At 43.5% G+C, this 25861-nt stretch overlaps 1 protein-coding gene and 1 pseudogene across 2 annotated transcripts in view; one reads left to right on the top strand and one right to left on the bottom strand.

The window, feature by feature from the left end:
• The window catches only part of DNAAF11 (dynein axonemal assembly factor 11), a 70818-nt gene extending 63596 nt beyond the window's left edge, over positions 1 to 7222 (bottom strand). For both annotated transcript variants that reach the window (XM_059392967.1, XM_059392968.1), the window contains exon 1: positions 7014 to 7222. In XM_059392967.1, the coding sequence (XP_059248950.1) occupies positions 7014 to 7023 (10 nt within the window). In that variant the 5' untranslated portion in view covers positions 7024 to 7222. The remainder of the gene's footprint in view (positions 1 to 7013) is intronic.
• Positions 7128 to 15534, top strand: LOC132014602 (putative ALMS1-like protein; annotated as a pseudogene).
• The last annotated feature ends 10327 nt before the right edge of the window (positions 15535 to 25861 follow it).

Raw genomic sequence — 25861 nt, forward strand, 5'->3', positions numbered from 1 at the left:
CCTAAGGAAATGCAGGAATTATTCACTACTACAAATAAGACTCTCAGTGACCAGTGGGGTATATGTAACGTGAACTATACTAATCCATGGAGTAGAGGGTTGGGTTTTGGGGGGCCTTGATGTCATCAGACCTGGAGTCAAAGGGACCAGAAGGATGTGTCTGTCCAGAGTCCAGGCCTTTCCTTCTAGAACATGTCCCAGGTAGAAGAACAAGAGAATTCTCTCCCCAACGGGCCCCAAGCCTACCTCCACGCCCAACACTGGCTGTTTCTCCCGGTTCATTCCTGAAGATATCCCTACACCCTGGAACGTCCAAGGAGTAGCTCTTTTCTGGAAATGTGGATGGGGATGTAGGCAGGAATATCCACCTTCACACAGGGGCTTGAGGGACAGGACAGAGCCAGGAATGGGAAGAGAAGGGAGGGGTGGGCCAGGAGTCAGCTCTCCCCAGATGCCCTGCCTACCCGCCCCCAGCTCTGGCATGGAACCCAAGGAGTAAACGTAGCCTTTTGAGCTGTTATAAAGATACGCTTGTCAAGGGAGGAAAATGCATTTTATCTGGCTGTTTGATTATAACTTGACACATAAACATCCATTTTATTCTTTCCCTGGGTCACCAGTTGCCCTGGAAGGCCTAGAGGAACATTCATATTGCAGATATAAACCCAAGTTGAATCCCACAGCAGCCGTCATCTGTAAGTATGGTTCAGTCCGATGTGTTCAGGGGAATTCTGAAAGCATCTTTTTTAAAGCATCATAGTGTCCAGCCTGGGACAGCTACGTCAGCATCTGTGCAACCCACTGGGAGCGGCTGGGTCTCAGAAACACTAAAGGGATCATGGGCCACTCCAGCTCTACATTCTTAGAGGCTTTTCCAATTTGTCCAACCGTAAATACCAGCATGTTCCTCTACAGACACCAAATATCCTTCCTATGTTCTCTTGCTACACCTTTCTTAAAATTAAGAAACCTTTCCCACTATGCTACTTTCTGTGTAATTTGATCACTTTCATGCAATTGTCAACTCCTCCCTTTCAGGGGCATGTAGATATTAGGAAGGAATTACATTGATCTGTATCTCCTAACCACCAGAATTAAGATGATAAAAATCACTATCAGTTAAAAGGGGTGGGAGTAGAGGAACCTTTGCATGAATAACTAATTTGCAAACACACACAGGAGAGGAGGGTCAACAGGTGATTCGGTACCAAAGGGAAGCTTGTCCAACAGCAACGTTCTATGCAATTAGGACAGATGACAAAATGGAGAATCACAGTGGAAGGCAGTACTGCTAAAGTCTGGAGCTCCCTTTCCTCAGCTCTTCAATAAAAGCCACTTTCCTGAGCTCTTCTACAGAAACCACTGTGTGGCCCCCCCATTTATAGCACTCGGGAAACTGCTGTTCTACAACGCTGTCCCCACCTGCAATGACAAATATCAGCGAAGAAATGAGTCCTGAGAAAGAAACGTGGAAGACGATGTACGTGGTCGGTGGGAATAACAGCGTTCCAATGCTTGTCAACAGGAAAGCATTTTGCAGTTGCACACACCACATCATCTAGACCAAACTCACCTTTACTCCCAGGAGCACTGCTCACCTTTAGAAAGTCCTACTCCACATAATACATCACTGCATTGATAAGAAATCATTCCAGGGATTTAAAGATGCTTTGGAAGCATTAGGATGTCACCCTAAACTCGTTTCAAGAGAGACGGTATTGCCACGCCTACCCCAGTGGTAGAAAAACATGCCCAAGTACTCTATGAAACACAGTGCTTTCATTGGAAAAATTCCAATAGCAAAATCCTGACCCGATCTGGCTCTGAGAAGCGTCTCATCCACAGAGGGTGCTAGCCGAGACCTGTAGGGTGCACAGAGGCTGAGAAGAACACGGACACTTTAAACACAGATTCATGTTTATCTCACTAATTGGAATGGTACCAAGGAATCCAACCAAAGTTTTAATCAAAACTCATAAGCCAGCCTACGCTTCTTTTCAATGCCATGGGATGACTGGGTTTTTAACAACTTAAGGTAATGGCAATAAAATGACTCTTTGGGGTGGGGTGAGGAGAACAGAAGGAGAAGGTTTCTGGCGTACTGGCGGTTGTCAGGCCACGTTGTTTCTACGGAGCTTTTCAGTGTATTGAGCAAAGTTCTCAATAATGAAGTATTGTCAGAGCCAATCATGAAGTATTCATTCATTCCCAAGCTTTATACTACTATGCTTTTTAAATAGCCCTCTATTTCTCACTGGGTTCGAATAAAATAGGTAGTGTATATTTAGGGCAGATTTCACAGAATTTGTAAACACCCTGAAATATATCTGTGAAACAGAAATGTAACAGAGATAAAGGGGTGACAAATAGGAGAAGGTCACCTCTTGCAGCATTTACTTTTTCTTTTTTTTTTAATGTTTTCAATGGCCACTTTTAAAAATAGAATTACTCATTCGCCCTGCCTTTCATGACGGACTCGGGTCATCATAACAAAACACCGCTAGCCATACTAGACCCAACCCAGTGATTCATGTAGAGTGCCATGAAAGAACATGCGTGCAGGGCTATGGGGCCGTGACAGAAGAACACAGAGAGAACAAGGAGTATAAAGTATAAAGGGGGGAGTGATCAGTGTTACTGAGTGGCAGGAGGAAGATCACAAGAGGCACCGTGGAGAAGAAGCCTGAGCTGAGTTTTGAAAGGTGAGTAGGTATTTGTCAGATAAATGGATGAGGAAGGGGTGCTCCAGGCTATGGTGGATGCTATGTTGCCCAGTTCCCTCCTTTAAAACTGAAGGACTAGTTCTTCTCACTGCTAGGAGTTGTGCCAGCAGTCTACCCTCAGCTGCCCACTGTCTTTGCAAGTCCCTCGGCTGAAAAGACACCTCAATCAACGTCGTGGTCCCTCCCAGGAAAGCCTGTATCCAATGACAGTTGATGTGGGCTCTAAGAGCCCAGCCCTCTCACCCTACCTTGGGAAAATCGAAAGGTCCATTCCCAGTTTAGAGGTCCTTCAGTTTCCAGGTTGGTGAGCGATGGCCTTTGTTTAAATGCACCACAGCCCAGCATCCTTCCCTAGCCAGTCTTGCTGCTGCCTTCCCTATCCACTCCACTAACACTCCTCGTGAACCTCCTGCACACTAATCTCCATCAACAGGTCTGCTCCCTGGGGAACCCAACCTGGAAGGGTGGACACTGAAAGTGGAATGTGAATGCAGATACTAACCAAGACGGGCTTCTGCAGTCAGAGTCTGCCGCCTGAGGGGCGATGGGGACAGCACTACCGGTGGGAGGGGGAGCACAGATAGTGTCTGCCACCAGGGAGCTGCGGGACGTTTAACACTTGCACAGTGAACTGTGTCAATCCATCTGGAATACCATAACACAAATACTATCAATTAGGTGGGTTACAAATAAGAAATATTTATTTCTCACAGTTCTGGAGGCTAGAAGTCTAAGATCATGGCACGGGCAGATTTGGTGTCTGGGGTGCCCGCTTCCCCACCGATGGGAAGCTCTCATGGTGGAAGGAGGAAGCTAGGCCTCCGGGGCCTCTTTCAGAAGGGCAATAATCCCAAACATGAGGGTTACCCCTCATGACCTAATCACCTCCCACGGGCCCACCTCCTAATACCATCACTTTGAGGGTTAAGATCTCAACATATGAGGGGTGCCTGGGTGGCCCAGTCGGTTAAGCATCTGACTCTTGGTTTCAGCTCAGGTCATGATCTCAGGGTTGTGAGATGGAGCCCCATGTTGGGCTCTGCGCTGGGTGTGGTGCCTGCTTAAGATTTTCTCCCCCCCCCCCGCCCCGGGAAACAAACAAACAAACACATAAACAGAGGGAGGGAGGGAGAAGACAGTGGGAAGGAGAGAAAGAGAAGGGAAGGAAGGGAAAAGAAGAGAAGAAAAAAATGAGAGATTTTGGCATATGAATATGGGGGAACACAAACATTCAACTTCTAGCAAATAGTATACTAATGAAAGAGAACCCCCTGCATGGTGTGACTCATCAGGCAGTAGAGAACTATGGGGATAATCATAACTTAAAAACTTCAAAGGACAGGGTGCCTGGGTGGCTCGGTTATTAGGCATCTGTCTTCTGCTCAGGTCAGGATCCTGGGGTCCTGGGATCGAGTCCCACATTGGGCTGTCTGCTCTGTGGGGAGTCTGCTTCTCCCTTCATATAAAGAAGTTTGCTTCCTGAAACCAAAGAGTAGACAGGGCAGAGAACAAGGACCAGGACTTAATCATAAGAGGAACATGGACTTCAGGTTCCAGACATGTTGGAGTCACAGGGACAAGACTGAACTCCAGCCTAAAATGACTAAAATCCAGAAAAAAAAAATATGGAAAAAAAAACTGGACATCAGGAAATCCACAGGGAAATAATAAAGTATTTTGAACAGAACAAAAAATGAAAAGCCATATCAAAATGTGTGGGATATGGCTAAAACAGAAGTTGGAGGAAAATTTATAGCACTAAATGCTTAAAGAAAAGAAAACAGTCTCAAACATTAGCTTCTTCCTTAAGAAACTAAAAATGAACAAATTAAACCCAAAGTAAGCAGAAGAACATAAATAACAAAGATTATATCAAAACTAAATGAAATGGAAACAGAAACAATTGCAAAAAGTCAATAAAAATATTTAAAAAAATAAAATCCGTAAACTTCTAGCCAGACTGAATCAGTGAAAAAAGAAAAGATGTAGACTGCCACGATTAGGAATGAAAACATGTCATATAGATTATATAGTATTAAAGGCTAGTAAGAGAGTAATATAAATAAATTTATAATAATAAATTCAGGAACTTATATTAAATGGGAAAATTCCTTAAAAGTCACACACTACCAGAGCTCACATGGGAAGACACAGATAAACCAAACAGCCCTGTATCTACTACAGTAACTGAATATGTAGCTCAAACCCTCCCACAAAGAAATCCATGGCACAGATGTCTTCACTGATAAATTCTACCAAGCACTTAAGGAAAAATAATATCCAGTATGCCCAAACGCTTCTATAAAACTTAAGACAATTAAAAAAAATTAAGAATACTTCCTGAGATAATTCTACGAGGCCAGCATCACCCTGAGTTCTAAACTAGACAAATACAAGGCCAAGGCTGACCATGGGAGATGCTGTTCTAGACCTGGGCTAACTGATAGAAACTGGGATGTCAGATTCTTGAAACAAGGAAGGTAAGGTAGCATTTAACTTTAGAAGTTAGGTGGACAGGGGCGCTTGGGTGGCTCAGTGGGTTAAGCTGCTGCCTTCGGCTCAGGTCATGATCTCAGGGTCCTGGGATCCAGCTCCGCATTGGGCTCTCTGCTCAGCAGGGAGCCTGCTTCCTCCTCTCTCTGCCTGCCTCTCTGCCTACTTGTGATCTCTCTCTGTCAAATAAATAAATAAAATCTTTAAAAAAAAAAAAAAGAAGTTAGGTGGACAGATGTTTTGATGAGACAAAGCTGGAGTTGTGGCCGGTGGTCCACATCCATGGAGGGCTTTGGAGATGGAGAACAGAACACGACATTCCTGAGGACAATCCAGATGGGCGGCCAACAAGGGCACTATGCAATCTGTACAAGGACTGATGCCTGGAAGGCTAAGGACAATTGCCTCAATAAAAAGTTACAATTTCTTGCCTAGTTTCCAGACCTCCGTTTTTGGACCTGAAACTAGGATTGCCAGATTTAGCAAATAAAATACTGGATGTCCTGTATTTTTATCTGATAACCCACCAACCAAAAGAGAGGCTGGGTCCCCAAGAGTACAGGGCAATGATTCACCGAGTCCTTTACAAAAGGACTGCTGGCCCTTTCCTTGAGTAACAGTGCACTGTGGAAGGGGGAATACCAGATCACGTTGACACCGGCTGGTCACAGGGTCTGAGTTGTTATTAATATCTGGAAACACAAAGCATTGCCAAGTATTCTTATCAGAGTGAGAACACGTTAGGGCCGGGGAATAAACGGAATCACGCCGATGTCCAGCTGACAATTCGTTAATCCATTAACAAATGTTGACGAGTATGTGGATTGTTTCCATTTCTTAGCTACTGTGAAAGCAGGTGCTCTAAATGTTCATACACAACGTCTATGTGGACAAAGGTTTTCATTTTTCCTTCGTAATGTCTAAGGATTACATGGGTGGGAAGCAAAGATTTCCTTTAATTTTTACTGCTGTTGGCCCAATTTTTTTTGTCTCTTGCTTTAGAGAAGAGGGAATACTGGTTAAGTATACCCACTTGGGAATGGGGCTTTTACTATGTACAAATCATCTGCCCCTTCACCAGACTGTCCCCTCTTCCAGGGCAGAAACCCCATCATCCAGGGCAGTCTCTCGATTTAAAAATGTTAATTATGACACTTTTACAGTAAGTGGGCAATTAGGCGGAACGGTACAAGACTGCCAGAGATGAGAGGAAGATCGGAAACGGTCTGGCGGGCAAACAGTTCAAGCCAACGTAAGTGACCGTTAATCCCATCACCCTGCACAGTGTTGGTGTGTTTGTAAGCATGTTTAGGACACGTAACCAGGTCAGCGAAACAAGCCTGTTATTGCTTCGGTTGTGGAGATGAGGTTTAGGCCCAAAAGGATGAAGAAGGCTCTAAGTCTCCAGGCCAGTGGGTTGCGGGCTCCCTCCAACCCCGCTCGGACCGCCTTCCGCAGCCCGGGGAGACGGGGACCCGCCGGGGGCCGCACGGGGAGCGGCGAGACGCGCGGGCCCGCTCCCGGCGGCCCCGGCGACGCCAAACCCTGCACCTTCCACCACCCCGTCGCAGGAAGCCCCGTGCCTTTGTCGCCCGCCCCATTTTATAGCTGAGGAACCCGCGTTTCGCAGAAGCTGAGCCGCCCGGCCGGTTGGTGGGCGGAGAGGCAGAGGGTCCCGGGGGGGACCCGGGTGCGCGGGCCGGGAAGGGGCGGCGGGGCCGTGTGTGTCCCCCGGGCCCCGGGACGACGCCGGGAAAAGGGGACAATCGAGGGCGGCTCGTGGGAAGGGACGCTTACTCCGGCCCATGGCACCTCTTCGGGTCGCGGGCCCGGGAAGCTAGATCCGGACCCCGAGGGCTTCGTCGCACTCTCAGTCACGCCTCTGCGCGTCCGCCCCGAACCTTGGCCGCCATGGCAACGGGCGCTCTACGGCGGCCGCGCGGGGCCAGGCTCGGCCGCGTTTCCCGCGCCTCGCGGGAGCCGGAGAGAGAGCCTCGGGGAGAGAGGGCCCGTCGCGTAGACGCAGGCTGTCCGCGGACGCCTCGTTCTCTTCCCCGTCCCCCCTCCCCCCTCCACAGACTGCTTCCCTTTCCGCCAAGTCAACATCACGGGCTCGCTGTCTTCCTAGTGGATCTGCCTCCCCGGGGGCCCTCTCCGCCTTCTCGGGTCTGCGGGGTTACCGCCCTCCGGAGCCGGGGGTCCGCGAGTGACCCCCCACTCGCCCCGCGAGCCGCGGGCGGGCTGGCCTTGAGCTTCCTTAGCCAGTTTCCCCATCTGCAAGACGAATGATAATGACTTCTAAGGATCTTTGTGAAGATTTTCAAAGAGATGATGTGCGTGAACGAAAGACACTTTTTGAAAAAAACAGCCTCCATACACGGGGTGGTTGCGTTGTTGGATTTCATGCCCTTGAGGTCACAGCCCAACAAGGATTTCCTGCTAACAAGTGTTCCAGAAACGCGACCCTCCATCCGCTTTCCCTACCCACCACTTTCTTAGCTGTAAAGAGTAGAAAGTGCATCTGCAGTAATAACCACGACTCCTCCCTCATTTCCCCAGACCCCTCCCCAAAAATGCCTAATAGGCTTTCACTGATTCTGGACTGGGAAGAACATCACTAATGCATCCTCATTCATCCTCATGTGGGAGGGCTTTAGTGGATGACACCTCCCAAAAGTTGTTTTGTTTGTGTGTTTATAGCCACCTTCACTGATTTTTTTTTTTTAAGATTTTATTTATTTGGCAGAGACAGAGATCACAAGTCGGCAGAGAGGCAGGCAGAGAGGAGGGGGGGAAAACAGGCTCCCCGCCCAGCAGAGAGCGGATGCGGGGTTCCATCCCAGGATCCTGATCATGACCTGAGCTGAAGGCAGAGGCTTTAACCCACTAAGCCACCCAGGCGCCCCATCCTTCATCAATTTTGCCCACACTCACTTACTTCTGGCAACCAAAATTAATTTTAATTTGTTCTCTGTATCTACAAGTTCCTCTCCTTGTTTTCGTTTTTATTTTTTGTTTTGTTTTATTTTAGATTCTGCCTATAAGTGACATCCTTCAGTATTTGTCTTTCTCTGCCTGACTTACTTCACTTACTATAAGACCCTCAAGGTCCATACACATTGTAACAAACGGCAAGATTTCGTCTTTTTTTTTATGACCGAATAGTATTTCAGTATATATATTTATAAAACGTTTCAAATGACTGAATAGTATTTCATTACATATATGTATGATCACATTTTCTTTATCCTTTCTTTTTTTTTTTTTCTTTTTTGGTGGACACTTAGGTTGCTTCCATGTCTTGTGTGTTGTGAATAATGCTGCAAGCACAAGGCGGTAGAGATATTTTTTTGCATTAGTTTTCATTTTCTTCAGGTAAGTACCCAGGAATGGAATTGCTGGATCATATAAATGCTATTTTTTAAGTTTTTGAGGATCTCCATACTGTTTTTCACAGTGGCTGCACCAATTAACTTTCCCACCAACAGCCAAGAGAGTTCCTTTTCTCCACATCCTCACCAATCCTTGTTATTTCTTGTCTTTTTAAGGATAACCATTATAACAGGTATGAAGTAACATCTCTTTGGGGTTTTGATTTGCATCTTCCTGATGATTAGTTACATTGAGCATCTTTTCATATATCTGTTGGCCATCTACATGCCTTCTTTGGAAAAATATCTATGCGGATTTTCTTTCCATTTTTAAATCACAAAATATTTGTATTAAGTTACATGAATTCTTTATGTATTTTGCAAATTAACCTTTTAGCAGATATGTAATTTGCAAATATTTTCTCCCATTCTGTATGTTTCCCTTTCATTTTGTTTGATGTTTATTTTTCCTTTATTTGCTTTTGTTTTTGGTGTCAAACTCTCCCACCCCACCGACAAAGGTCATTACCAACACCAGTGTCAAGGCACTCACTCCTGATATTTTCTTCTAGGTGTTTCATGGTTTTGTTTTTAATGTATTATTATTACAAAAGTAATTATCGGCCTCTATCCATTTGCAAAAGAGAGAGAGAGGGGAGTGCTATGTGTAAAATATTTTTTTTAAAAACTTCTCCCATCCCAATCATAGTAAATAGTACAAAGTCCATGTTCTTATCTTGATATGTGTGTTATGTTTACATTATAAAAGAGGATTCAGAGGGGGCCTGGCTGGCTCCCTTGGCTAAGTACCTGACTCTTGGTTTTGGCTCAGGTCATGATCTCCGAGTCATGAGATCTAGCCTGCTTCCAGCTCCGCTCAGCATGGAGTCTGCTTCCCCTCTCCCTCTACCCCTCCTCCTGCTTGTGCACTCTTTCACTCTCTGTAAAATAAATAAATAAAACTTTAAAAAATAAAAGAAGATTCATAGCGTACTGTTGAGTGGAAAGAAATGTAGTTTTTCAGCAGACATCTGTTAAGCCTTTACCATTGCTGGTTATTAGTGTTTGTCAGGTGGATACCAGGGCATGAACTGTAGCTGAGAGGGAGAAAAGCTGAACCGGGTGGCGTGAAGGAGGGGCTGGGAAGCCAGTCAGCCTGGTAAGGGAAACAACGCGTGGATATGCTTAGATCAGGGATAATGGAGACCGTAAATGTCAGGGCAAAGAAACGGAACTAGAAAGGTGGGGTTTCAGGCTCCATATCCGCACCTGGAGAGAAATAGTTGGAGTTCCAAGGAGACTCCCAACAGCACTCAAACCCTAAGTTTAGGTGACATCCTCTGCTCCTGCCCCAAACGCTTGTTCTCATCATTTCACTATTTTTTTGGAAGCCCCACAATGTGGGGTGAAGAAAGTGAACTCTGGCACTGGAGACCTGGTTAAAATCCACAGACATGTTACTATGTGGCATCAGACAGATGACGCCACCTTCCAGAGCTAAGACTTTCTCATTTCCACATGGAACCGACAGTGCAGGCAATCTATGGCTATGCCACGGAGAATCTGTGGCTAATGTCTGATTGCTCACGTAGGAGATGACGTGCCCTCAGCAACAAGTCAGTTTACCAAATATGCCTATACTTGAACTTGCACATTTGACAGTGAGGGGTTCATCAAGACTAAAAAAGACCTATTTCTGACAGGAAGCTGGTACTGGGGGATAATCCACATAGAAGGGTAGTTTCTGAGCTAACAGACATGAAGTCAGGACCAGTAGAAAGGACCTTGGGATCTGGGTCAGAGAAGAAAAAAGGGAGATAGTCTGGAACTCTAGAAATTTCTCTCAAGATCAATTGTAACCCAGGTATCCGGTATGTTGGCTCTAAACTTTTATCCTTACCTTCAGAAAGATTCACTCTTAAACTCTCGACCTCACTGTTAAGCTGTCTAGGGATCTTAAGGGCCTTGAATTTTTCCTATGAAACTTAATATCTGTTTCCCATGAAATTTAATATCTGTGGACCTAGGGTATTCTATCCATTTATACACAAGTGAACAAACAATGCTGTCATTCTACTGCATAAAAGTCTCTGGGATATTTTTAAGCACCATGTACTCAATATGGCCCAGTGCTTTGTCTAACCTAATTAGTCTAACCTAATTCTCACATTAACTCTTGGAGATAGACAATGTTATCATCTGCATATGTCAATAAGGAAACTGACGTCCGGTGAGATTATATTACCAGAATTTTATGCCTCAAACTGCCCCCCATACTGCATCACTTTTTTTTAATTAACATATAATGTATTATTCGCTCCAGGGGTACAGGTCTGTGCATCACCAGGTTTACACACTTCATAGCACTTACCATAGCACATACCCTCCCCAGTGTCCATAACCCCACCACGCTCTTCCTACACCCCAGCAACCCTCAGTTTGTTTCGAGACAGAGCTACCTGAAGGCAGGAAGGGGGTTTATTTTTCATCTCTGAATCCTACCTATGAGCACAATTCCTAGTTGCTTAATAAATATTTGTTGAGTGATTGAATAAGTCAGTGAGTCAATCTCTCCAAGAGCTTGACATCCCGGATGGATACATCTCACGACTTAAGTAGGATCACCATGGACGTGTCCATGCTTTAAGGGGACCTATCAGGCTACTCAGGAAGAATGTCCCATCCTTTTGGTCATTGGACATTTCTTTGTCTTAGGACCTTTCACCAAAATCTAGGATAAGAGCTCCTTTGGGAAACAAGGTCTTGATCAATTTACCACTCTGGTGTAAGAGAGAAGAGCCTCAGATGATAAAACAGAGAAACCGTAATTTGTCATGGTCCATCCTGGGCTGATTATGCTGTGTTTTTCCTCAACCCAACACCACAATCACTGTGTTTCTTAGAAACAAAAGCCCCATGGAGCACAAAGGACAGGTACACGATGTGCTGTGATTGTTACAGTCCACTGATGGAAGGGAAGTGGGGAAATAAATCACAATGTGACAGCTCCAAGAAAAGCGAAGTTCGAAGTTCGTTTTACTCCAACTGAATGAGACTGTTTAGAGTCATGGTGTGTGTCTACTTATGCAAATCATTATTCAAAACAGACTTGTTCCTGTGGCTCCTGGAAATATAAACAGATGAGTGGGGCTTCCTGGGGATACAACTACACTATTTTTGTGTGTCTCTAAGTAGGAGAGGTAAATCTCAGAAGTTGTTTTTTTTTTTTAATTTCTAATAACAGCAAAAAATTCCTCCTGCTTCTTTTGTGCTGGATAGATTCAAGAGACATTGCCATATAAAGCTATTTGTTTCTTCTTATTTTTACTATTATATATAATTTAGTATTTTTATGATGTGTAATTAATACTGCAGTTACGATTCAGTTGTGCTTTGTGTTAATTTTCCTTCAGAAGGAAGAAAAATTGCATTGCATCTTTAGGACAAATAAATAAGCCTGTCAAGTTACCAGCATCTCTATAATATCAATTGCTTGTTTGTTTCTCTCCTTCCATCCATCAGCAAATATTTGTCAAGTGCCTTCCGTATACCAGACACTATGAGGAGTGATTGAGACTGTATATGTAAAACTCTTAGAAGAGTTCTTGCCATGTAGGAAGCATTCAGTAAGGGCTCATTGTTCATATTTTGAAAACAAAGTAATTTCCTCCCTAGATGGTAATCCTAAAGTAGGTACTATTATTACCCCCATTTTACAGATAAGGAAACTCTGTCTATTTTGGATCAATGTAATGGAAAGATCTAAGAAAATCAGATTTAACAGTGTTGCTTGTCTCAGGGGAGATTGGAGGTGGACAGCATTATTTAAATTGGTCTGTTACATCCATTTGAGGGATGACATCTCCCAGCTGTCAGGCTAACGACAGGAAATGAGAGGTGGGATAGGACTAGTAGATAATGTTCTCGTGCTTCCTTGATCCAAATCTATGGATATGAATTTGTGTTATTTGATGTGAGTTCCTCAAACATGAGACACTCCCACAATCAAATGAAAGTATGAAACCACACCTCCAAATCAAGTGTAAAATGTTTTTGTTTTTTTTCATTTATCCCATCTGTTAAAAGATAAACGGAAGTACACTAAAACTTTCAAGAGTTTATTTGAACAAACATGGATTTGAGTCAGGCAGTGCCAAACTGAGTGCCCAAGTGTTCCTCGTTCATAGAAGCTAGTGGAAAAGTTTTTATAGAAAAGACAGGACACATGGGGTGCCTGTGTGGCTCAGTGGGTTAAGCCTCTGCGTTGGCTCAGGTCATGGTCTCAGGGTCCTGGGATCGAGCCCTGCATGGGGCTCTCTGGGCTCTCTGCTCAGCAGGGAGCCTGCTTCCTCCTCTTCTCTGCCTTCTTCTCTGCCTACTTGTGATCTCTGTCAAATAAATAAATAAAATCTTAAAAAAAAAAAAAAAAGAAAAAGACAGGACACAAATCAAGGAAGTCCTGTGATTGGCTATAGCTTAAACAGCTGCCTTATTGGGGAAAGCGTAACCGACTGTAGTTGGTTATCCTTAGGTTTTGACTTCTACATCTTGAGGCATTTATAGGAATTAACTCTGGCTTTGATTTTGGTTTACTTACATAGGCTGTCGATGAACTAGACCCACCTCAGTCTCCTGACCTCCTCATTTAAGTACTTGAACACCTCCAGACTTCTGCCCATGCCCATTAGCTTAATAAAAGTAAGAGTTGAGGGGCATCTACATGGCTCAGTCAGTTAAGTACCTGGCTCTCGATCTCCGTGTTATGAGTTCAAGCTCCACACTGGGCTCCATGCTAGGTGTAAAACTTACAACTTCAAAGAAAAAAAAAAATTTAAAAGTTGACATTTTAGGAAAGACTTTTACTAATTTGAATATACTCAGAGGAGAGTTACCAGGATATCCTGCCCCCCCAGTAAGGGTTCAAGTACTGGGCCTTTACACATTTTACTTGACCTCATTGCTTCCTCATCTATAAAATGGGAAAAGTAAAGTGCCTACTTGATTGGGTTTCATTGAGGTTTGTAGGAGAGAATGTATAAAGCATTTGCCCACAATAAGTGCTTGATATATCTCCATTTTTATTATTATGTGTGAGGAAAGATGGAGGGCAATGAGGTTGTCTCAAAGAAGACTGCTGGGTACAGCCAGTGGTTAGAATAGCAGGAGTCAACCCTGCCTCTGTTACCATCCAAAGAGCCAGATCCATCAGCACACATTTCCACTGGAGGAATATGTTATTGATCTCAGAAGGCTGTTGACCAAGTTTTCCCTTGATTAGTTTATTTGTTTCCAGCTCAGGCATTTTGTTATTTTTTTTAGCACTTCCTAGAAGACAAAGTGGTAGCAGGTGCTGAGGCCTAAAAAAAATTACAGAAGAAAAACTAAAAAAAAAAAAAAAAAAAAAAAAAAAAAAAGAAACAAAAACAAAAACAAAAAACCTGTATCCACTAACTTAATTTTCTCTGAGAACTAGGTAAACAACAGCTTTGTTCAGTTTTAGTGTTAGAACACCTGAGTCCAGCTCATAGAAAACCACATTATTGTTTGAAAACCACTGAGCTCTACTAACTATGGGCAAAGACATGAGAAAATGAAATCCACAAAAGTTAGAACTGTATCTCCAAAAACATTAATCCTGCCATAATAAAATCGACAAGGATAAACTTGAAATGAGGCCCCTGGGGAAATTGCAAGTAACTGCCAATTTTGCTAATGATAATAAGTTTATTTTAATTGCTAATATATTCCTAATTACTCTACATCTAAAATGTTTACTTCGCCATCAGTCATCTTCTTTGATTTATGTTCTTTGTGAAAAGATTTTGTCATATCAATCAACCCTTTTCAAGTTTCGTGGCAGCTGCTGAAATGATCTCACCTTTCTTGTCACATAGCTTGGCTGGGCACCATTTGTCCAAAGGCAGAGAGAAGCCTCCCTACTAAATCCTCTAGAATTCATAGTTTCCCATTTCAGCTAGAGCAAAGTAGTATTTCTAAGACTTGGTTATATGAACAAAGAGGACTGACACTGTTTATTCCAAATTCTGTTTTTAATCTGATTTTCTGTTTGTCTGCTCTATCTGAATGTGTGTGTGTGTGTACATGTGCATGCATATCTGAATAATTGTTTTAAGAATGTAATGTAGTTGGTGTAAAGATTTCTAATCTGGGTGGGCATTATAGGGTCCCATTAGCCCATTTACTCATTTTTTTTCTCTTTTAGTGATGTGACTTCTTGGTCAGAAGAAAAAACAGCAGAGAAAAGACTTCTTGCCAACGATCTTGGGGACAAAAAGTTAAGGAAGAACAAGCACTGCTTCTGTGAACGAGTTTCATGGTTTGTTCCCGTGGAAAATGTGAAGTCTGGTCCTAAGGAAAACCTGCCCCAGCATCATGATCCTAGTATCTGCTGGTTTGCACCAATAACCAACACCAAACAGTGGAGGGAACCACTGTGGGAATAGAACTGGCAGGGATGGCACATGCACAGCCATGGGGCACTAGCAGGCCCAGGCAGAGAGCCACCAAGGCTGTTTGTGAGAGTCACTCTACAGGAATCCCTTCAGTTTCACAGACCTGACTTCATCTCCCACTCTGGGGAGCGGATAAAGCGTCTGAAGCTGAGAGTCCAGGAGAGGAAGCTGCAGAAGATGTTGCAGAGAAAGCGGGAGGCCCTGGTCAACGCTGTGAGAGAACAGCAGGGCCGGGACCCTGCGCACCCGCTTCTGAAAAGAGGCTTCCTGGATGTCTGAAAGAACAAGCCTATTGGGAAGAAAGAAATGATTCAGAGGTCTAAACGGATTTATGAGCCGCTTCCAGAAGTTCAGAGAAAGAGAGACGAGGAGAAGAGGAGATTGGAATACAAGTCAGACCGGCTGCGAGCTCAGCTTTTCAAGAAGAAAGTGAACAATCAACTCTTGGGGAGAAAAGTTCCCCGGAACCGATAAGAGATATCAAGTCCTTAGGGCTGGGGTCGAGTGGTGACCAAGGCTGACAAGGTCTGGACCATGCCAGAATGTATATATTCACCAATGGAAATAGACAGTAAACAAGTAAACAAATAAATACTACATAAGACCATTGCATGTGATACGTGTTTTGAAAGAAAAAAGGGGTGGCAGATTTCATCTGGAGGATACCTAGTTTGGATAATCAGAGTAGGTCACATATGGAGTGAGTCCTGAGCATGAGAAGGAGCTAGTTATGTGAAGAACTAAGGAAAGATCGTTCCTAGGCATAGAGGAAAGCAAAAGCTCTCAGACTAGGGAGAGGCTGGCCTGCTACAGGACAGAATAAGGCAGTTAGTAAGATGAGGAAGAAGCACAGAGAAATGTTAAGGAGGTGGGTGAGAGGCAAATAACTAGGTAGAACCTTGTAAGGTGACAGGTTGTTATTCCAAACATGATGGACACAGGCATGAACAGAGAGAAGACTGTGAGGGAAGAGGAACAGATGGAAAAGAGCCCAGAAGACTCCCTTCCCTCATAGCCCTTAGAAAGAAACAGATCCACCAACACCTGATCTCAGGCATCTCACCTTCAGAACTATGAGAAAACAAATTTCTGTCACTTAAGCTCCCCGGTTTGTGGCACTTAGTTACAGCAGCCCTAGAAAACAAATAATAGGATTTGAGAATGAATACTGACATTTTTATTTGGAAAACTAAAAGAATGGCCTTTCCATGAACTAAGGTGGTGAAGATGGTAGAAGGGGAAGATTTGGAGAAGGTAGAAATTAGGAGATCCATTTGGACATACTAATTTTCAGATATGTTTTAGACATTCAATGAAAATTTTGATAAGGCAGTTTGGGTGTATAAATGTGGAGTGGAGGTCCAGGCTGGGGATTTAGGTGGAATGTTGGGTTTTTGTTTGTTTGTTTGTTTTAGTAGAGGTATTGACACTCATGTACATAGATGAAAATGCTCTAGAAGTGAGTGTAGATGAAGAAGAGATACCAGGGCTAAGCCTGAGCATACTACAAAATTTAAAGTTGGCAAAATATGGGAAATGAGCAAGAGAGACATAAAACCAGTGAAGTAGGAGGAAAAGCCAAGTAAGAGAATTGCTTCCAAGAAGTAAGGACTGATGAACCCTTGTCAAATGTTGCTATAGGTCAAGTACAATGAGATCTAAGAATTATTCATTGGGTTAAGCATCACTGAAGGTTGTTGCAGCTTTGCCAGGGGCTAGTATGGTAGATGGTGGGGTTATAATCCTGATGGGAGTAGGTTTGAGAAAGACTTGGAATGGAAGATTCTTCTATAATTTTTTGCCCCCTATTCTTTTCTTCCAATTCTATAAAATTATAGAAGAAAAATCTACCAAGGAATTTCATGTCTCCTGGGAGCAGAGCAATGGAGAAAGAGAGCAGTTATAAAGGATATGGAATCCAAAGAGGGCTTAATTAAGGCAGGTGTTATTATGGCACATTGGCATTCTACCACTGTAGAAGAGAGGGCAATTCCTGGAGGAATCTCCATAAATAGATAAGAGGGGGTGGGCTGCAATCATGAGTAGGGAGTCGGCATTAGATAGCAGCAAGGACTTTCCATCCACAGAACAGGAAGGAAGGAGAGTAGGAACAGATGCTTGTAGGTGGATAAATGTGGTGCCAATGGCTGGTTGTGTCTTCTTAGCTGTTTCTATTTTCTCAGTGAAATAGGAAGCAAGGACATCAGCTAAGAATGAGGCTTAGAAAGGATGTCTTGAAGGTTTGAGGAGAAAGATAAGGCAGCAAATGGTCACCTGGGGAATGGAAGAGTGAATACATAGAACGGGGTAAGATGATTGCCAGGCATCATCATCACACCTTGAGAGGTATGGTTACAAATAAGAAAGGCCTCCTTTATACTTTCTCTCAAGCCATATTCAGAGTGTGGAAAACTGCATAACAGATGGAGCTTCAGACGCAACCAGAGTTGTGGGTTTACCAGGAAAGTACAATGAATGGAGGCAGGTAGAAGGGAATGACTTTATGATAGCTCATGGGATCTAAAAGAATTTTAGATCGGACAGGGAGATATTCTGGGGGTGACAAAAATGTCTTAAAATTGGACTGTAGCACTGAAAAATTGTTGGAAGAGAAGAGGTGGTAAGCCAAAAAACAGTAATCGTTGAAAGTTGAATGTCCAAATTTGAGATTATGAAGGAAGTAATGACAGGGTCCAAGGTTTGATGGTGACAGTGTGTGACTGTTTCAATGTGGAAGACAAGATTAGATCAACATCATCCTCCATAAGGAAATGCAAATCTCTCCGAGGATGGGGACCACTGAACTCCTCTAGGGCATGACTACAATCAGAAAGACAGACATTACCAAGGGTTGGATGAGGATGTGGAGAAACTATAACCCTCACACACAGCTGGTGGGGATACAAAATGGTGAAATTACTTTAAAAAATAATTTGGTACTTTCTTAAAATGTTAAATATAAATTTACCAGATGACCTAGCCATTCCATTCGTAGGTATCTACCAAGGAGACATTAAGACATATATTCCCACAAAGACTGATATGTGAGTTTCATAGCAACCTTACTCATAATAGCCAATGAGCAGAAACAACCCAAATGGCCATTAAGTAGTGAATCAGCCAACAAAATGTATTATATCTATATATTGGAATATTACTCCACCATTAAAAGAAATGAAGTAATGATTCATGCTACAACATGGGTAAACCTTGAAAACATTATGCTAAGTGGAAGAATCCAGACCCAGAAGACCACACATTATAGGATTCTATTTATATGAAATGTCTACCAAAGGCAAATCTATGGATAAGGGAAGTAAATTAGAGGTTGGCTGGAGCTGAGTGGTGGGAATGAGAAGTGGCTGCAAACGGACAGGGAGATATTCTGGGGGTGACAAAAATGTCTTAAAATTGGACTGTAGTGATGGCTGCACAAAAATCACTGAATTGTATATACTCAAACAAGTGAATTTTCTAGGATGTTTACTGTAACTCAATAAAGCTGATTTTTTGAATAAAAAAGAAAAATAAAAGAATGCAGAAAACTGGGTGGCCAAAGCATTTGAGGGGATATGTATGTGTGTATTGAAATCACCAGGAGGAATGACAGGAATCATTGTGGAGGGAGTGACAGCTAGGGAGGTGTTAACATCTTCAAGCAAAGAGAGGTCGGTAGTTGGCTGCATCATAAAGGGGCAGCAGATGGTGTAGTTTGATGAAATGAACTCCAAAACTAGAGATTTTAGGGGAGGAAGGACAGACAAAATCCAGAGGTGGCCATGAAAAGCAAGGAGGCCAACCACCCTACTTCCAGGTTCAGTGATACAAGGACTCTGGGAGAGAAAACCAAATTTATAATTAATTACTACAGTAACCTGGTGAAGTCTGCAGGGAAGTATGACATGGGGCCAGACATAAGGCACTATTCTCAGCTCCTCCAGTGGTTAACAGTTGACCTCAACTTACCCTCTTGGACCCTTGACAATGAAATGAGAATAATAATCATTGTCAGTCTCACAGGATTGTTCTGAGAGAGAAACAAGAGTAAGTATTTACAAGCCCATCTCATGTTTCATAGTAAGAGCTATTATTCTCAAATACTTTCCATTTCTGCTGTTGAGAAACCTGAACTTCAGAGAGGTTTAGGTGATTTGTCCAAAGTCATACAGCACTTAAAGAACAAAGACAAGGGTCCGGACTCCTTCCGTCTTTTATGCTATCACCCTTTTGCAAAGCCTCCTCTCAGCAATAACACCCCTCTAGGGTTTCTGTGCTGACTCTGAGACAGAAATAATAAGTAAACATTCAATTTTTTTCAGTGCCAAGAAATAATCAAATCAGAGAATTTCTAAAGCTAAGTTAGGATAAGCCTTGTATAAAGAAGCATCTTGGAAATTTTAGATACAGTCATTGTTTCCACCACAACTCATGGCCCTCCTGCTCTCTTTCTCTGCACCAGCCACACCATAGTCCTTGCCAGTTCTGTGTTGGATCCTGTCCAGCCATCTGCTCTTTCAACAATTACTTATTGATTACTTTCTAAATTCCAAGCACCCTTCTGTGCCCTGAGGAATCAAAGAATTCCTGACCCTCCTGGAGGTTCTGCTCTGGGGGAAAAAAAGAGGCCAGAGATAGGGGAAGCCAAAGACCAAAACCAAACCAACCAGATAATAAACTACATATGAACAAGAAATATCATTTCATAAAAGGAGACAGTTCAGTTTCTGGGGGTAGTGGAAGTGGATAGGGAGAACATTCCTAAAGTGGTTGAGAAGTCTTCTCTGCAGAGGTGGTATTTGCCTGATGAGAGGAAGCTGGCTTTGAGAAGTTCAGAGAGAAGAGTGTTCCTGCCAGAGTGTGGCAGGTGCAAAGGCCCTGAGGTGGAGATGAGCCTAATATATTATAGGAACAGAAAGGACAGCAGTGCTGTGACCATGACATACTGAGCAGAGAAAATGAAATGTGGGACAGGTCTCTTCGACAGGAAAGTGAAATGATCTGATGTACCTTTTAGAAAGATCACTGAAGCTGTTGTGTGGAGACTGGGCACATTAGGAAAGGAACATGTCAGGTAGGAAAATTTCTGCCTTGAAATAAGTTGCTCCCTGGTCTTCAAATGTCCCTTCCCATTTTCTTCACCTTCCAAGTTCATGCCCCTTCTTCAAGAGTATTTCAGAAGGATGCACAATAGCCAAAATGTGGAAACAAGGTTAATGTCCATCAGTAAGTGAATGAATGGAGGAACAGAAGTGGTACATCCATACAATGGAATATTACTCAGCCATAAAAGGAATGAAGGCAGACAAACCTTAAAAACATCTTGCTAAATGAAAGAAACCAGACACAAAATGTCATGTACTGTATGATTCAACTTATACAAAACATCCAAAATAGGTAAATTCATAGACTGAAAGCAGACCAGTGGTTGCCAAGGGATGGGGGAGCGGTCACTGGGCTGACCACATAATAGCTACAGGATGTCCCTTTGGAGTAGTGAAAACATTTGGAGCTTGATAGAGATGGTAGCTGCACAACATTGTGACTATACTAAATGCCAGTGAACTGTATACTTTAATTTTATGCTATGTGACTTTCATCTCAATTAAAAATTTTGAAGGAAACATTTATTCAATTTTTTTTTCTAGCAGACAGGATAAATGTATTCAGACTAACTTCAGTTAGAAGGAAGGATCTATTGGAAAAACACTGATTCCTCAGAGACTTCCAGAAAGAGCTGGACAGGGGGATCTGGAGGATACATAGGGGATACACAGCCCTGGCTAGCTCCTGCCCCTCCTCCAATCACTCCCATCCCTGGAAAAAAGAGAATCTGATTGACCAAGCTGTGCCCCACACCTCCATGCTCCCCAGGGTGTGTGGTCTGGGTTTGAGGTCGTAGCCCTCCCAAAACCCACAGACTGAAGGAGGGAGTCATTGAAAAAGGGGAAGAAGCAATACAAGACAGAATAAGACAATAGATGTCACCTCAAACACCCCTCAATTTATACATTCTTTCAAAAGCCTCTGTCCGGTCAATGTTTGGGGAGCATCTCCCCAGCTGGCACCACCTGGGCGCTGGGGAGGGAAGTGGTCTCTGCACTCCTGGAGCTGTAGTCATGAGGAAAGATGCTCACCAGCCCTCTGCCAGTGGGCGGAATGCTGTGTAATGCAGTACAGAGGACACTAGGGAAGGTTTTCCGTCTGTCTCTCTGTAATCCAGGCAGAGGTGGGAACACCACGTCCTCCTTAGGTCTCTGTGGCTCCATGGAGTCACCTCTGTCTTATTGCTCATCACACTGGTATCACCGCTTCTTTGCTTGCATCACTCATTAGACTATAAGCCTTGAGCTGCACGGAGCTCAGAACTAACACAGAGGCTGAAAGTTGGTGGGGGCGGGGGAGGAGGGAAGGAAGGAAAGAAGGAAGGAAGGAAGGAAGGAAGGAAGGAAAGGAGAGAGGGAGAAAGAAAGAAAGAAAGGGAGGAAAAAAAGGGAGGGGGAGAAGGGAGGGAGAGAGAGAGAGTGGAGAGGAAGAGGAGGACACGCTGATACATTAGATGCACTAGATTTTAGTTTATGTCCCGCTGCCTTTTTGATAAAGGGTCTTTAAAACTAACTTTTGAATGGCCGTCTTGAACTCCACACTGGGGGTGTGGAGTGAGGTGGCTTTCCTACAGGGTGACAGCTGATGGCTGCCCTTTCACTAAATCATAGCAGGGGGTTAGGCCTGTCATCTGCCAGAGCCCTCTGCTTCCAACAGGACACTGGCTGCATGTTTGACCCCAGATGGTGGCTGTTTCCATGCCCAAAGTCCTTCTCACTGGGTGGCTTGTTTTCATATCTCATCAACCTTGCAACCAAGACAGTTTTCTTGGATAAACACCAAGATGTTGGCAGTGGCTGTCTCTGAGTTCAGGGATTATGGGTAACTTTCTCTCTTGTTTATTTGAATGTTGTCCTTTTTGTTTAAACAAAATGACGGTGAGTCACTTTCAAAATAAAGAAAAATCAAACTAGGCATTTCATGACAATGATGCCTTTCTCATGCCAGTATTGAAGCTCACTTTCTCTTCCTTGGTCTTCTCCGTGACAGTAAAGTGATAGTCCCCTCCACTTCAGAGAGAACCACAAGACACAGACTCAGGTCTGTTGTATAGAAGAGCTACAGAGAGGCTGAGGGACAGGCCCAATATCACAAGGCTATAATTGGCAGGTAGCCAAGTCACTCTCTGTCTGTCTGACTGCAAAACTCATGTTGTCTTTCCACTACTCTGCCTGCCGTTAAACACTGGAAGCAGTATTTATTCAGCTAGACTGGCTCAGCCTTGACCCAGCCTGACCAGGGCTTGTCTCTTCATTCTACTGCCTCACCTCGTCACTGAAAAATTCATGTGGTCCCCGATATCAGAAGAATGACTTTCATCACTACTACTGTTACTACTAGTAATAGTAATATTGGTAGCTCCACTTGGGAAGAACTTCCTATACGTCTAGCACTGTGTTAAGCTTATGTACTTTGTCTGCATGTGGACTCATAAAAGTACTGTGAATTAGGTAACAATGTTATCCCATTTTATGGATGGGAAAATTAAGGCTGAGAAAGATGAAATATCTTGTCCAAAGTGACATAACAGAGCCCAGTCCCAGCCCTGGTCAGCCTCCAGCCCAAATATCACGTTGTACTAGTGCTACTTAGCATTCAAAGGACGTGATTCTGCAGACAAAGAATCCAGGAAGATGGGAAGGTGGAAGGCTCTAGGTACTTGATTTTTCCTTCCACTGACAAGGAGAAGGAGACAGGGGAGAAGAAGCAGTGCAGCTGCTGGCACTGAGTTTCAGCTCTCTCCCCTTGCCCACAGCAGCTCCCTTGCAGAATCAACTTGAGTTTCACCCACACAGAAGTATGCCATCTCAGTTTGGGTTGGGCTGGAGGATGTGTCACCTTCTCTCCCCGCAATGCAATCGCAAAAGGACATTTTGCATTGAAAATAAAAGTCCTGAGGCACCAGCCTTTGTCCCCTCTGCCCCCACCCCCACTCCTGCATTTCATTTTCTTTGTTTTTCTTTCTTTTAAGGCTACAAAAGGATAAGAAAATTTTTGCAAAGTGGTTGCCAGCTTTTAGTATCCACCTGCTAAATTGCTGCCCACCCCCTAGGTACCCCGTCTGGCTCCATGGCAGGTGTAGCTTGCAGCTGTAGCCCATTTCACCCAGCATGGGACAGATGGAAGGGATACAGCCATCGCAGCGGGATAGATTTTTTAAAAAATACACGACCAGACCTTCATCAAGGCCTGGTAGGGAAATGTGGCATTGATGCAAAGTATGCCAAGTTAGCAGGTGTCTGCTCTGCTGTGTTGCATGAGCAATAGTGGGATTCCTTTTGGGGAGGATGGGGGGTTGGTTGGCATCCCCTGTGGCACAGGCAGATCATTTTGCATCTGAGTTATTTTCAAGTGACTCCAGTAGGTTTTACTTGGGGAAACACTGAGGGGAAATGGCACTGGAGTTTTAATAACCTGAGTAGAATCTGGGCTTCGCCAGTTATGAGTTGTGCAACAGAATGAAGCATGCATTCTGAGATCCACCATTCCTCATCTTTAAAATGTGTGTCAGAGTTGGCTAGAGCTCACCAAACATCCACATGCTCCTCTGCCTTTCCTGGCCTTTCCCCCATAGTTGTGCAACTTTAACACTTACTTGTGGCATGTAAGGGAAGGGACACGTCATCCCGCAGCCCAAGGCACTTAAGTGGGCAAGCTTCGAGGTCAAGGGCATAGTTAAAAGATAATGGAGACCTGCCTGGTCCACATCAGGCACTACATGGGTTTGCCTGCTACAGCAACTATAATATGAAATGATCCTTGGCAGGACCATGGGGGGAATTATAGATAAGGCAGATACAACATCTAGAACATAGTAGATGCTCCATCAGAAGAGCAGGTCTTTCCAGGAGCTGGGTACAGCTATAGAAGCCTTTACAAGCAGAGGTCTTCAAGTAGACCGGACGATGCTGGGCAATTTGTGACATAGTGTTCATGTGAAATCTTGGACAAACTAGATTTGAGAAACTTGAGTTACAAGAAAGAAGGTAAAGTTCACAGTTTGGCTCTTTTCATTTAACCTCTTGCCTCATGGAAAGCTTTTCCTAGAGTTAGTGTTTCTGGAGAGAGTGCCTGGGGCAATATTGGATCTTCAAAGTCCCATGTCCTTCTCTTTTCATCTTTCTAGGAGTAATCAATAGTGGGAAAAGCAAGACTGAGGGGTCACACAGACGTGGGTGTAATACCTAGACCTCTTACTTTGCCCTCTTTGTGCTTGGGAAAGTTATCAAAGCTCTCTAAGCTTAGCTATAAAATGGTGGTTTTAATACCTGTTATTAAACCAATAGGACATATGAGAGATAGATAGATAGATAGAACCAATAGGATGTATGATTGATAGAAAGAGGGAGAGAGATGTAGATTTAGAAGGATCTAGATGTAGATCTAGATATCTATTGATATATATACAGATGAGCCCTGACTTACAATGGTTTGTCTTAGGATTTTTTTGACTTTGTAATGCAGAAGTGATATGCACTCAGTAGCAACTGTACTTTAAACCTGTTAATGTTACCTTCATGACAGAGGGACTTTAGACATGTGACTAAATAAAGGATCTTAAAATGGAGAGATTATCCTGGATAATCTGGGTGGGCTTAATATGATCACAAAAATCCTCCTAAAAAAGAGGCAGAGAAGGCCAAAGTCACTGACAGCAGAAGCAGAAGGGTGTGTTTTGAAGGAGGAGGAAGGACCCCGAGGGCCAAGAAAGGTAGGCAACCTCCAGAATTTGGAAGAGCAAGGAAATGGAATTTCTCTGGAACCTCCAGAAGGAACATGGCTGCTGACATCTCGATTGTAGACTCCTGCAACTCATTTTGGGGCATTGGACCTTCAGAACTCTAAGATAATAAATTTATTTCGTTTTAAATCGTCAAGTCTGTGACAATTTGTTACAGCAGTGGTAGAAAGCTTATATGATTGGAAAGGAAAAGTCCTGGATGCAATAAAATAGAACATCATTATAAACTATTCTTCTTATTTCTTTTTTAAGAAAGGATTTTCTTTTTTTTACTATCTATTTGAGAAAGAGAGAGTGCGAAAAAGAACACACGCGGGATGGGGGTTGGGGAGGGTCAAAGGGAGGGCGAGCAGATTCCCTGCTAGGCAGAGAGCCAGAGGGCCTGGATCCCAGGTTCCTGAGCACATGACCTGAGCCAAAGGCAGACGCTTCACTGACTGAGCCACCCAGGCACCCTAATTATTTTTATTTCTGCTTCTGACTTGGAAATCATGAAAATTCAGTGACCCTATATAAACGTGTGCACAACACAGGGTCACAGGAAACATAAGGAATTCTCAAGGCGTGCTCTCCTGATAGAGCATCAAAATGAAAGTCTCTCTATGCAATTAGCTTCCAATTAAATCCCTCTTCAAAGCGTGTCATGAATGTGGTTTGAGACCACCTTCTGATAAGTTTGCTTACTTGTTAAAAAGACAAATGTATGGGACACCTCCCAGATCTACTAAATCATCCTGCAAATCTATTCCAAGCTGAAGATGGTGGCAGGCTAACTAATGGTCCTGGAATATATGAATATTACCTTCTAGAGCAAGAGGGATTTGTAGTCAGGATTATGTTAATGTTTTGGGGATGGGAAGATTGCCCTGGATGATTAGAGTGGAATTTAAATGTAAATACCCGTGTTCTTTATTTTTTTTAATATTTTTGACTTTTACTAAAGAAAGCATAAAGTAT

The sequence above is a fragment of the Mustela nigripes genome, chromosome 3 (genome assembly GCF_022355385.1).
Source record: "Mustela nigripes isolate SB6536 chromosome 3, MUSNIG.SB6536, whole genome shotgun sequence".
NCBI lineage: Eukaryota > Metazoa > Chordata > Mammalia > Carnivora > Mustelidae > Mustela > Mustela nigripes.